General features: G+C 49.2%; 1 protein-coding gene across 1 annotated transcript; it reads left to right on the top strand.

The window, feature by feature from the left end:
• The first annotated feature begins 6 nt into the window (after positions 1-6).
• On the top strand, positions 7-9,584 carry LOC104277581 (ephrin type-B receptor 2-like). Its single transcript, XM_009874252.1, has 5 exons — positions 7-80; positions 2,744-2,893; positions 6,051-6,244; positions 6,884-7,039; positions 9,274-9,584. The coding sequence occupies exons 2-5, from the start codon at positions 2,837-2,839 to the stop codon at positions 9,380-9,382; spliced, it is 516 nt and encodes a 171-aa protein (XP_009872554.1). The 5' UTR covers positions 7-80; positions 2,744-2,836; the 3' UTR covers positions 9,383-9,584.
• Positions 9,585-14,090: the final 4,506 nt, after the last annotated feature.

The following is a 14,090-nucleotide window of genomic DNA, read 5'->3' as shown; positions in this document are numbered from 1 at the left end:
TGGTCTGCAAAGTGTCTGACTTCGGCCTCTCCCGTTTCCTGGAGGACGACACCTCTGATCCCACCTACACCAGCGCACTGGTAAAGCTGCTCTTGCAGAGCGGGAGGGATGGGCGGTGAAGGAAGGAGTTAGGGGAAAGGGGGAGACCCCCGCCTTGGCATGGAGAGCACTTTTTCAGGCTGCCGACAATGGGAATGAGGTGCCAGGTGGTAAGGACCAGTGAAAATGAATGAAGGAAGATTTTTCTCTTGCAAGGTCCTGTCCAGCTGGTTATTGTTGGTGTCTGTAGTCATTCCTGTGGATAACTGAGCCATCTAGACAGGGCTGCAAACATACACATCCCCAGCAAATCCATTACTTGGGATGAAGCGTTCGACCTGCCCAGACTGGTCCAGCTGGGGGTCCTCCAAGGTCTGGGGTTTTTTTCCCCATCAGTGTCCAGTTGTGCTGTCTGGGAGGTCATGAGCCTTTTTCATGCCGTATCATGGGCTCAGCCCCAGGAACAACAGACTGAAGCGTGGATGCATGCTGGGCAAAGCCCTGCAGTACTGGCTACTGGTTTTCCAGTCTCAAATTAGAGAAACATTCCCAGAAATGGCTTCATGGTCACCCAGCAGCTTCCCAGGACACTGCAGTCCCAGTGACGCTGGTGCCGTCGAGGGCTCGTGGCCTGTCTCAGGCTACAGAATGTGCACCTGAGCCAAAGGAGAATTTGAAGGTTTTATGGCTGTTCAGTAAGATTTCAGCAAGGAATTCTCATAAATACCGTTGTTTGCGAAGGCATACAGCATGTCTCTGCCGTGATGCTGCAGGATCAATACCTACATACAACGGACAGGACTTCTTGGAAATAAGTGTTGATAGAGCTAGGGCGTGATCTGTAGGAAATCATCTCTCCCAGACCTTTTGAAGCTGCCAGTGATGAGCTGTCTGGCATAGCTCTTAGTGAACTGGAGCAGTAGTTGAATACCAAACACCTAAAAATGCACAGTTTTATTCTCATCTGAAGTTGGGTAGCTTCAAACATCGACCGTTCCGTTGTACACAGTTTTCCTATGGCTTTTAGAAACACTAGCAACATTTATTTTTTCAAAGCATGATGCTTACATCCAATTAACGTTCCCTTTGTTAAGCTAAATACATGGAAACGTCTGGTGTTTACTGCTCTTTTCTATTCCTATTATTGTGCCTGTAGCTTTTCTCTCCGTCATCTCTAATTTATTCATCTTGAACTGTGGGCACTGTAGCAGAACCTATATTATCTATAATGATACAACATGTGCACCTACTGTAACAGAGTACCACAAGTAACAGTATTTTCCTTTCCAAAATGCATCATCCTCAGATGTCCCAAGATGCACAAGTGTTGTTTATTATAATTATCCCAGAGACCTTGAGTCTATAGATGGGCAACAACCACAAGCGATGGCTTGGGGAGATTCATGCTGGACCTTAGGAAAATCTCCTTCTCCAACAAGGTGATGAAGCTTTGGGTCAGATCACCAGAGAGGTGGGAGGTCTCACCTGTAATTTTCTGCTTTAGGACTTCTTTTTTTTAGACATTTTAAAACTCCACTGCTTGTCAGGAGCTCTGTTAAGATGTATGCCTGATGGAGAGGACATCATGTTTGGTATGGAATGTCTGGTCTCTCCCTCTTGTGGAAGAAAAATATTTTTTCTGAGGTTTGTGGCTGTGAGAAGATTAAGGAACATTATATTTTTTCAGTGAATAACTACCATGTCTTATTAAGGGTCTCCTAGGACTTAATGGGACTCAGACCCCATACATGCTAGAATAATGAAAAAAATACAGTGTTCCATAATCTTCTCACAGCCGCAAAACGCAGACAGTTTGCTTATTTTTCAGCACAGGGGAAGATATTGCCTTCAGAAGGTCCCCTGGGCTGTGAATGGCTCAAGTCCAAAGACCCTGGTGCAAAACCAGTAGGCTGCAAGGGCTTAAGCAGAGCGTTGCAATCCCCAGGCTGTGTTCGCTGCTGTTGCGCTCAACTCTTCTATGGGAGTGGAGAGTCCTTCTCCAGAGCTGCTGCTGCCCAGCGTGATGGCAGAGACCCCAGGTCCCACCCAGTCCATCCAGTTTCCCACCACTGACCAAGCATGCCGTACTAGCAAAGATCTTCACTCTGCCTCCGTCTCCAGGAGTGGGCAGGATCAAAAAACTGCTGCATCCTGTATGTATCGACAGACGGACACACGAGGACTATGATATTTCACTGACTTCGAAGAGCCTACAGATGTAGAAAGCTGAAGAGGATGGAGTTCTAATTCCTTTTGTTGGGCTCCAGAGATAGCTTGGTGACAGGAAAAGGATGGAGGGAGATTCTACGTTCATAGCCATTCATTTTTTTTACAAAAGACCCAGCATTTTGTCATGTCAAAGACTGCTATGGCAGTAGGCTTGTTTAGTATGAAGAAGAGGAGGCTGAGGGGACACCTGTATTTGACCTTGCAGGCAAAGCTTCTTCTCCAAGAAGGTGGTACAGCCCTGGAGACAGGTCACCAGGAAAATGGGGGGAATCATCATCCTCGAAGGTTTCCCAGACTTGTTTAGACAAGTTACAGCTGTCCTGATGTAGTAACACTGTAGTAACTAACAGGGATAGCTTTGTGATCCCCTCCTGCTAGGATTTTACCAGCATGTTGGAGGGAAATAGTTTGGATGCTCATCCTTTTCAGTTGCTCTTGCTCTTTCTCTTACCATCCTCTCCCTTTCTTTCTGCAGGGTGGGAAGATCCCAATTCGGTGGACAGCACCCGAGGCAATTCAGTACCGAAAATTCACATCGGCCAGTGACGTGTGGAGCTACGGCATAGTCATGTGGGAGGTGATGTCGTACGGCGAGCGGCCTTACTGGGATATGACCAACCAAGATGTGAGTTGTTAAGAAACAAGGAGCAGAAACACTGAAATTGGATGCACGACAAGGCCAAAGCATGGCTACAGCTAGACCCAGCCTGTGGCATGTCCGGAGCCTTCTGTGTCGTGGGAGATGTGTCCAAAGTCAACACCTTTGGAAGAAGTGATGGGGATAACTGTGGCTTTTGTTCTGGTCTCGTTGTGCAGCTGTGGCAGAGGTTAGGGACTGTATAGCACCCATTGCAGCAGGACAGGGTTACTGTGAGCACCCTCAGCGGTGATAGATGCCCAAGATGAAAGGGAGGCAGGTGGGTGGAAAACGAAATGCTGCCGCTGACCTGAGAGCAGCTCCTCCTGGAGCAGCAGGCAGATCTTCATCTGCAGGAGACCACAGGCATTTGGTGAAAGTCCGTTATAGAGCCATAGAATGGTTTGGGTTGGAAGCAACCTTTGAAGATCATCTAGTCCAACCTCCCTGTCATGGTCAAGGACATCTTCCACTAGATGGCCATTAAATCTTTGATGGCAAGCTTGGACTGTGATGTCTAAGCCAGGCAACTTGTACGCAGGTAGAAGCCAAAGCCACAAGGTATTTCAGAACATGCTTAATTTTAAATACTTTATGACTCTTCTGTAATTCAGGTGGAACTGTTCTGTCCCCTCCTTGCTCCCTGGGACGCAGGCAGTTGGATCCTTGCTTCCATGCAAGGATGGCCCCTGGCTGCCATCCACACCTTCACCACAGCACGGCCATTCTCCCTGTCTCTCTCGACCATCATGATATCTGGGTGATCATAGCCCATCTGTCCAGTGACAGTGAGTGCCATGCAGAGTGCTACACCTGCACGTGGGTGTCCAAAAAACACCTTTGGTGTGGGGCTCCCAGGTCTCTTGTAACATTTTCTCTCTTCAAGAGCTGCCCTTCTTCATGCAGTCTTTGCCTCCTGAACCCTCAGGATCTAACACCAAGGTTCTGGGTAGATCCTTGGTGCGCAGAAGGCTTCTTCTTCCTCCTCTGCTCCAAGCCTAGGGTTTGCAAACCTGCATGTTACAGCGTCTGCCTGGCTTCCAGCTTGTTTTAGAGCTGCCTCTGGGCAGTCTTGGAAGCCTTCAGACTGCCACCTCCATCCATCTCCATCATCCTGTGGGCTCCTGTAAACACCCTGCCTTTCGGGGACAGAGTGAGGACAAAGCTCCTGCCTGACTCCTGCAACTCCTCCCATTCCAATGGCAAATCATACTTTTTTCCATATGACTCCCTCCATGCCACATCAGGTTTCTCCAGAGTGGGACAACCTCCTCCCTAGTGCCTCATGGGGAATTGAGTTCCCAGTTCTTGGAGCAGATACAAATATCTTAACACTTCGGACCGTTCATGGTCCTGCCCCAGACAAAAGAAAGACTTTGCATCAGTTGTTTGAGCCAAAGGGAAGGCAGTTAGGGGTATGTCTTTCTCAAAAAGGACAATTCCCTTCCATTAAGGCTTCGTTATTGCCTACGGTTTCAAGCATTTCCTGCAGCCAGGTGTCACTGTCCTTCTCCCTGCCTCAGCATCCTTCTGTAGGCATAGCCCTCTGCCAGCCCTCTCTCTTGTCCTGCTCCCCACAACTTCTTCCCTCAAGGGTTTCTCTTGCTGCAACCCCCGTGCTGGGGCAGAACCGACTCAGCCGGTGGGGATGGCTGAGCCCGTGCCCGTCTGCTCGGCACAGCCCGTGCCTGTCCCCAGCTTCTTCTTCCCCTTCTGCCGCAGGACATTGCGCCCCAGAAGCTGTCACCGCTTAATTGCAGCTGGTCCTCCCTGCGAACGAGCGTGTGGCAGATATTTGCTGCCGATTAGCCTCCTGACCCCAGGGTGTGAGCGCCTGGGGAGGCTGGGGGAGAAGGAGGAGATGGAGAGTGCCGCTTGTGCCGCCTCGCGGGATGTGTCTGCTGGCAGCGAGGCGGGCGGCTTGTCAGGAAACCTTTCGGTTCGCACCGGAGACGAGCACTTGACGCTTGCGTGATGACCCTCCCCAGCCCTGCTTCACCTCCCCTCCATCTCAGATAGACCTGCCATCCGGAGAGCTGGGAGAGGGGATGGCTTCCACCTCTTGGGAGAGTCCCTGGATGGGAGCCAAGAGCTTGCACAAAGCACAGCAGCGGTGCCTCAGGTCAGACCTTCACAGGCAGTGATACAGCCAGGGGAGCAGAGGGGAGAGAGGACTCCCTCCATCTGGTGCATTTGGGCAACAGCAATGCCAGTCCCCATCTGCCTCAGGTCAGCCAGCCTATGGCCATGCACCTCAGTGGCTGGAGCACCCTCCCAATCCATTCTTCACCTGCAGCCACAGTCCATCTTAAACCCTGCCAGGTGCTCCAACTCACACCCTGGATTACTTGGCACGGACCTGCCACCCACCCTCCCTTGGAGCAGCAGCCTTCTCCTACTGCCACAGCACCTCCGGTGTCTCCTCTTGGCCAACCCTTCCCTGCTGCTCTCCCAGTCCCCGTTGCAGTATCCTCAGCTTTCTCTGTGTCGTCTTCCTGCTCAAGAATGTATTCACCGTGCTGCTGCGTGGGTATGGCTCCTCCTTCCCCAGGAGGGTGGTGCAGCCCCGGGGAAGCCCGGCAGGCAGATTTCTACCCTTGGAAGTACGCAAGATGCAGCTGGACAAACTGTGGCAGCCTCATGCGGTGAGGATAGCCAGAGACTTCAAGGTCCTTCCTCTGGATCCCTAAGGGAGGTTCTGTTAATCTCCCTCCCCTTTTTTATCGTCCCTGTGCAGAGCTGGTCATTTCAAAATGCTGCCCCTGATTTCAGTTACTGCTGTATCCTCACTTCTGGTCTCTGTTGCCACGCACGTGCCTGTTTCTAGCATCGAAGGCTCCTTCTGCTCCCCTTTCAGTGCCTGTGCTGTGTGTACGGCTGTAGGATGCACAAAGCCAAGAAGGTAGGCAAAGATCCTCTAGCTATCGGGATGTAGGCATCACCTCACAGGACAGCAGGACGAGGGCCAGGAGTTAGTGGTGCATGGTGGTGGCCAAGATGACAGGCAGCAGGTAAGTGCAGGCAGAGCAGCCCCACTGCAGTCTAGCTGGCCATGCCACTCACCTTCAGGATCCAAGAGGAACTTTATGAATGAAATAGGTTTTATTGCACCTGCTTTGATCTCTTTTTTTTTTTCCTCTTGCAGGTGATAAATGCTATCGAGCAGGACTATCGGCTGCCACCGCCTATGGATTGTCCCAATGCACTGCACCAGCTAATGCTTGACTGTTGGCAGAAGGATCGAAACCACAGACCCAAGTTTGGGCAAATTGTCAACACCTTAGATAAAATGATCCGAAATCCAAACAGCCTGAAAGCCATGGCACCTCTCTCCTCTGGGTATGTACCTCTGCCTTCCTCTTGCCCTTTGGCTTCTATTTGCAGATCTCCTGACCTTTGTGTCCTGGTGGGCACCATCCTCGCATCTCTCTAGGGTAGTTGTTGTAGAGGCAGCTTGGCCTGTGTGGATTAAAAGATGTCAAAGTCACCTGGACAGGTTAGATGAGGTTGACACAGACAGCTCGTTGAACTGCTCTGCAGTTAGAAGAGCCGCTTGGCTTCATGTACACGTGGTTGCTGGATGGCTGTGGTTGCTTTGGTAGTCCAGTCTCTCCTGCAGTGGAGGCAAATAAAGCCTTATGATGATGATGATGGGCTGGGTAGGGATACACCAGCTTGAGGGAAGTGCTGGCCCCTTTATGAGAAAGGACAGCCAGGATTTTAGAACTGCATCCCATTGTCATTGCCTTTCATGGCTCCTGTCTCTCCTGTATGAACTGGTCCAGGAAGGACTTCTCTGACGCTCAGCACAATCCCTCCCTCGGTTGAATGGAGTGCTTGCTGGGTGGCATTTCTTCGTACGGCGCAGTGCAGGCGACGTCAGTGATACTGGTCCCGGTACCTCCAGCTGATGGGGAGAGCAGAAATACACGTGCTCGCTGGTGTTTGTTCTGCTCATTCCCCATTTCTGTGTTTCAGGATGAACCTCCCCCTACTTGACCGCACAATCCCGGATTATACGAGCTTCAACACTGTGGACGAATGGCTGGATGCCATCAAGATGAGCCAGTACAAGGAGAGCTTTGCCAGTGCTGGTTTCACCACCTTTGACGTAGTATCTCAGATGACTGTAGAGTAAGTGCCCAGGCTTCTGGTCCCAAAAAACAAAGAAAAGTCTCAGTAGCTTAAAAATAATTTGTCCATATTGAATTAGCTCTTATTTTCATATGATGTAGTTTTTTATAGAAAAAAAAAACAAACCCACACACATTTATAGAATTTGTTGGTTTGTGGACCCACTTTTAAGTCTATGAATTTCTGCAGAACTTCTGTTCTGCAGGCTCTGTCTTGTCTCCAGACTGTGTGTCTGTCTGTTACTCTGCAGAATTCGTTTCCACCCTTATCACACTGCACGGCCCTACTGTGAAAAAGAAAACCCTCGCAAGAGTCTCCAAAACCCCAGCGTGGAGCAAGTGGAGATTTCAGGCCAGTGTCAGGCAATTCTTCAGCCCCTTGAGAGCATTTTTAGGCTCTGCAGTCCTCTCGGATGTATGGTGCATGGGCGCTGGAGACAAGCACGCCGCAAACAAATCTCTGCCTAAGAAAGACCTCTTAAAGTCCAGATGGTTTTGAGTTTGTTCTCAATTGTCCTGCATCCACTAAAAACATCCCTCGGTGGTAAAATCTTAGCTAGTTCTCCAGAGAAAGCAGGCAGCTGAAATCCATTTGTGGTGGGTTTTGAAATCCCTTGGGGCTGGCTGAGACTTTGATGCCTCTGGTGAAAGATTTGTGGTAGGCTGCAGTTAGCTTTAGAAACCCTGCCTAAGAAAGCGCCAAGCATTAAAGCCATCTGTAAGTGCTACGACGTCTCTGTGCCTGGTAACCAGAAGGGTTTGGGGATTTGGTGCCTGATTCCAGACTTGAAATCCACCGATGAATCAGAATCCGATCACGCAAACACAGCCAAACTGACCTTTCTGGCTTTTCATTCTTATTCGCCCCAGGAAATTCCCGTGGCGGTTCTGACTGTTTTGGTGTCTCTTTGGTACAACCCCAAGGTCCTGGGGGTGGTTTTGGCACGCTCCAGGCTGGTTTTGTACAACAGAAAGAGGCTCCCCAGCTCAGCACATCTGGCTGGGCCAGAGGAGGGAGCGGAAAGTCCTGGCAGCACAAAAAGCAGTCGCTGTGAAGAGCACTGTCCTGGGCGCCAGCGTTCCTTCTTCACGCTCCTTTTGTTTGAACAAAGAGACAAGGTCTAAAGCAAACGCTAAAGCAAACACAGGCTCATGTGCCACTCGTGCTAGAGGGTTTTGTCCCCCTTTTCTCGAAGCCCCTGTTTACCTTCCTTTGTCCATTGACTTCTACTTAAAACAGGCAAGGGTTTTGCCACACTTCCTCCTAAACGCCTGTTCCTAATGTTCAAAAGAAGTCAAAAAGGCAACTGAAAATCCTTAGAGAACTCATGACTGAGATTTATCCACCAAGAGGAACATGAGTAGCAAACTCAGCTGGAGTGATCACAGGAAGGACTAATGCAGAGTTACACTCATGCTCTTGGCATGGCTTTTATTTTTCCCAGATGCCTAATATCTATAAAACATAGAAGCAGTGCAAAAATTAGACTGCTGTGATTTAGAAAAGAGGATAAGTAGCGAAAGTTTCATGACTGAGATTTATCCACCAAGAGGAACATGAGTAGCAAACTCAGCTGGAGTGATCACAGGAAGGACTAATGCAGAGTTACACTCATGCTCTTGGCATGGCTTTTATTTTTCCCAGATGCCTAATATCTATAAAACATAGAAGCAGTGCAAAAATTAGACTGCTGTGATTTAGAAAAGAGGATAAGTAGCGAAAGTTTATCACTTGATGGCCTCATCAGAACAAAGCAGAAGTACCAAGAGCAAGCATCTTCTGCACGGGGGTGTGAGATTCACACTGAGGAGGGCGTAGCACCCCCTGTTTACATGTCTCCAGGGCTGGAAAAAAATGGGTTACCATGTCACAAAACATGCAGAGAAAGGAACAAAATGATAAAAGGGTAGAAAAACCTCGGGAAAATTCACTTGCCAGCAGTGAGCGGAGCCTGTGGTATTTGGTTTCCCACACTCTGTTGAGGTTGCAGAACTCTGGAGGTGATGCAGGTGGGCAGCAAATGCCAAAACTGGGGGGATAAGCCAGGAAGAGTCAAAGAGGAGTAGAGGTTTCACCAGGCTTGCATGCATTTGTTGCATTTATAGAATAAATCAGCGGAGGTTTCCACTCCCAGCACACCACACTCTGGGGGAATGCTCCTCCTGGAGCTTGCTCTGCTGTGAGAAAAATGTCTTCTGCTGTTGATGTGGCCTTTGTTTCTTTTCCTCCCAAAGGGACATTCTGCGAGTTGGGGTCACTTTAGCAGGACACCAGAAGAAAATTCTGAACAGTATCCAGGTGATGAGAGCACAGATGAACCAAATTCAGTCTGTGGAGGTTTGATAGCTACGTGTCCTCCTACTCCTCTTCCTCGAGGCCCTGCTCCCCTTTGCCCCTGTATGTCCGAGCTCCAGTTCTTGAGTGTCCTGCGTGGACCAGAGACAGGCAGCTGCGCTGAGGATCATGGCACCAGGAAGAAACGCCCTGCCATCGGTAATGAGAAGTCGCCAAGAGCTTCTAGAATTTAAGCAATGGAAAAAGGGAACACATTAAAAAAAAAAAAAAAGGACAACTATTTTGAAAAAAAACACAAACAAAACTAACTATGAAATATTTTTAAATAATAAAGCAATTGCATTCTTGAAAAGGGCTCCAAGACCAATGGGAGTCTCCAAAGGAAGAGAAAAGAGCAGCTTCATCTATTTCCTCTTGCACAAGGCTGCTGCAGCTGGGTCCAGACACCTCTGGAGCAATGAGACTTTTTCAAGAAGATGAATGCAAAGAAAGGTCGCGAGAAGCACTTCTCTTTCTCACCTGGGCTGGTGGCTCGGGGGATGTCCTGCAGCCAGCAGCCCTTCCCGAACGCCCCTGTCGGCACATCAAGGGGGAGAGAGAGCTGAAGCTCTTTGGTGCTGTGGAACCAAGTGCATCTCAGAAATCGATGGACTTCTTCAAAAGCTGAAGACTTTTTTTTTTTAAAAAAAAAAATAATAATGAATAAACTGAGACTAGAAGAGGCTGTTTCCGACAAATGAGAAGGAATCTGTAACGCTCGGGGAGGGGGGTGGGGATGGGGAAAACCAGTCCTTTTTACATCTCTTATTTTCTCTTGTCATGGAACAGTTTTGTGAGTGACAGTTTCCTAAGGGTCCGTCCGTCCACCCTCCAGTGGCATCATTGTCTCATACATATCATATGCACAAGACTTTTAGTGATGTCCTCACTAGATGCCAATGATCTTTTCCCAGAAGACTTCCCAAGTACAGTATGTAGTAGCTTTTGATTACAAATGCTGACGTGTACCTTTATTTTTCGGTTGTCATCGTTGGGAGATATGTCCTTTTACCTTGTTTTGTTAACATCAGTTTGTGAGTCCGGGGTTGGAAATTTTTGGTTGGTTGGGGGTTTTTTTAATGAAAAAAAAAAATGACATCTCCAAGCATCATATCATTCGAGAACTTAAAATTCCTGCCCTGCGGAGGGAAAAATTGCAGCTTATTGACAGTATGCCAGGAGAAAAATTTTTTTTATATGCACATTTCCTCCCGTTTGCTTGTTTGTTATTTTGCAATTTGTCGTGGCCTGACAGAGGTTTCTAACCGTTGGGTTTCCAGTTGTTCGCCGAGATGAAACGACCACCTGCTCGATTCAGGGTTTGCTGGTGCAGCGGTAAGCAGCATCACAGAGGGGCTTGGGGGTGGGATTTTTTTTATTTTGCAGGGGTGAGAGAAAGACAGGGGAGGGCGGATGGGTAGTGGGAGGGATCGATGACTCCACAGCTGGCTGGCAGAGCCCTTTGGAGCTGTCTGACTGCTCAGAAAGGCGTCGGGTCGGTGCAGGTACCACGGAAGGGCAGGGCAAGCACGGTGCTCTGAGAGGAGCTGGCGACACGTGGTTTCTCGGAATCTGCGTTGTGTTAGCTGCCAGGGTGTGGATGGTTCGCTGCGTGTGTGCTCCGTGCCCTTTGGGGACTCCGGTCCCTTCGTGATGATGCGCTGGGGGCTCTGAGGCACCTTTAGTCTCGGCTGGTCACCTCGAGGAGAGCCTGGGGCAGCAAAGGCAAAAAATCTCTGATCTGGTAGCCTAGATTTCTGGAGGCAAAAAGCTGCAGTTGAAGCTGAGTGGCCAATCAGTGGGTTTATAAATAACTGAAATAAATACTTTACTTACTGACCAGGTCTTGGGTACGTGTAAAAACCACCAAGCAAGCGCAGGGGGGACACAAATGAGAATCGGGCTCGTTCTTCCTGTTCAGCGCCACCTCGTATCTTTTTGCACATGCCACCTGCCTTCCTCTGGCCACGTGTGGCATCTTTCCACACATCTCCTGGCCACGGCCAGCGCCGCTGGTGTTTACAAGCCCTTGTCTGCCATTGCGTGTCATCCGCAGGGTCCTCCGCTCGTTTTCAGCAGCATGGAGTGTTGAAGGCACGTTCCTTGGCAGCTGGTTTGCTGTGGATGTTCCAGGAGCTGAATCCAAGAGGAAATGTGTCTGCTGTGGATGAAACTCCTGAGCTGTCTAGACCTCTGTGGCCAGACATCGTCTGCCTAGACTGCTTGTAAAACATGAGGCCACTTCTAAAATACTTAGCATTTTCTGCTTTCAGACCAGATCTGCCAACAAAGAACTTAGGAGTGGCAGCAGAATTCCCTGCAAGTGAGTGACTTCTCTCCTTAGCTCTTGCACTGTCACAGTGTTTGGAGCACAGCTTCAGCAGCAGGAGCTGGAGGAGTTTTCCCTCCAGCCCTTATTCATCTGAAATCTCAGTGCAGGATTGTATTTCCATTTGTATACAGTAAGACCCTGTTCTTGCACCCGAAAATGCATCAGTCGTCACATGAGCATCGGTAGCAGGTGTGTGCTGAGGACACGGGGACTTTCCATGGCGCATCCCCTCCGACAGCAGTGCCATTGCCCTGCATCTCTTTTAGTTGGCAGAATCTGATGCAGCACGAGGGGCAGGTGGGCTGTAGGCACGTTGTTTGCAGGTGATGCCTGGGCATAATCTGCTGTCTGTCCATTTTTCAGCCTGTTTATGTAGGGAAGGGAAGCTTTTAATGCTTTTGCATTTAGAAAACACTGCTTCTGGTCAGGAAATGGGCTCAGCCTTGAAAGAGCAGACTGAGAACAAGTTGATGGTGTCAACTGAACCCCACGAAGCTCTTGCAGAGGACGCACGGAGAAACGAGAGGCTTCTCCTTGCGCCCTGTCCTACAGAAGCGTGGAGCGGCAGCAAGAACCACTCACGTGGGGCATCTCCATCTTGCGTTGTAGCGGCTGTACTTTAACAAGGAGCAGTTGTCAGTCTTTCCTAAAGGCATGTCTGAAGCTGTTTGGTGGCAGCCCAGAGCGAGGGAAGCGTGGTGCCATGCCAAGTTGTCTAGCCACAGCCAACCGGCCGCTTCATGTACAAGGGAGCTTTTGCAAAGAGAACTGTCTGTCCAGAAAACTCACCAGCAAATTCCTGTGGGGCGGCCATGTGGAAGGAGCACATGATGCCCTTCAGTTGTCCTTCGCAGACAATTCTTGACTGTTCTCTGCCATCGCTTACATTCCTGCAGGCAACAAGGAGGAGCAGTGGCCTGGCAGCATCCCTTCGGAGCCAGTCATTGTTAGGCAAGGCTTGGAAGGGCACTTCAGGTCTTCTTCATTTGGAGATGTTTTGTCTTAATGCACTGAATCTCCTCGCGTTGTACACATCTACCTACCAGACCCAGCCCACTGTGAAGGATGGGACCATACCGAGCTCGGTGCCCCAAAGCCGTGGCAGCTGTCTGCAGGACAGGGAAAGCATATCCTTGTCTCTTCTTCTGACCAAAAATCAGATGGGGTTGGTACTAAAGGTAACACTTTTCCATCTGTTGTATTTGACTGTGTAGGACTAATGGAGAACTGGACCTAAAATAGAAATGATCCATAAAACACTGCAATTTTCTGCATCCCTCCAGCTCTCTCGGGAGTGTGAGGAACCAAGTTCCTGTAAAGTACTTTGGGTGTAAATGGCTCTGGAGCATGCTCCAGTGGAGGGCAGAGTCACTGAAGTGACTTTATCATATTTATTTCATGGGTATCAAATGTACAGCTGTGAAATATGAGTCTAATGGCAAAATTCAACTTCACGGGGAGAACATGTAACAAGGGGAAAAGGCACTTGCGAGCGTTAACGCTGTGAGGTACTGTTGTGCATGTGCATGCGTGCATGTGTGGATACTTAACAAAAATTATCACAATGAGATTTTTCAGGCAGCTTGTTGCGATTTTCACGTTTTCCCTTCACCTTCCAAGCTACCTCCCAGACCTATCCTTCTCCTCTGTTTCCCATTGGCACAGCTGCTGAGGGTCACACGTGTGGGAATGGCAGCTGCAGGAGAGCTGAGCAGGACGCTGGGTTGGAAACACTGAGTTGGTTGGCCAGGGAGAAGCTCGAATCATGCCGAGCCTTGTGGGGCCGAGTGGAGAAAGCAAAACGTGTGAATAGTAAAAAGTTAAAATATATTTAGTGGGTCATTTTCAGCTGTTGCCTCCAGCCCTTTACCTGGAATTAGCAGCTCAGAGGAATGCCAGGCAAAAGGAAAAATGAACTTGTGAGATGCTGCCGTGAGGAATCGCTTGCCCTCGCTGGCACAATGAGCTGCACTCCCCTCCCCGAGATATTTTCACGCATCCCTGGTAAAATCTCAGAACTACCTTTCATAAACTTACTGGGATTTTGTGATTTTTTTTTTTGGCAGCTGAGGGGCTGCTTGCTATAGCCTGGCTTCTTTCCATAGTATCCTCAGTACCAAGTGGTAGCTTTCAATGGCTGGAATCCATGCGTGGAGCTTCCGTGTGATCCATGTGAAAGTGACTTTCCCAGGGTTTACCGGCTATGCAGTATTGATTATTATAATTCAAATATGGAGTTTAATCCCACAACTCATTATAGAGTAAGTCATTATATAGCAGGGCTAGCTTGTTCGCGTCGTTGGACCAGTATGCAGCAGTGTTAGCAAGAAGAGAGCCACGCGCAGGGCAGTATATAAAATAGTATTCCGTGCAAGGCTGGGGAGA

Source organism: Apaloderma vittatum, unplaced genomic scaffold, assembly GCF_000703405.1.
Source record: "Apaloderma vittatum isolate BGI_N311 unplaced genomic scaffold, ASM70340v1 scaffold6468, whole genome shotgun sequence".
Lineage (NCBI taxonomy): Eukaryota > Metazoa > Chordata > Aves > Trogoniformes > Trogonidae > Apaloderma > Apaloderma vittatum.
This window is presented reverse-complemented; position numbering and strand designations above follow the sequence as displayed.

Coding starts and splice junctions, on each gene's coding strand:
- LOC104277581 (XM_009874252.1), top strand. CDS start 2,837: ATGTGGGAGGTGATGTCGTACGGCGAGCGGCCTTACTGGGATATGACC. Junction 2,894..6,050: donor GGGATATGACCAACCAAGAT/GTGAGTTGTTAA, acceptor TTCCTCTTGCAG/GTGATAAATGCTATCGAGCA. Junction 6,245..6,883: donor ATGGCACCTCTCTCCTCTGG/GTATGTACCTCT, acceptor TCTGTGTTTCAG/GATGAACCTCCCCCTACTTG.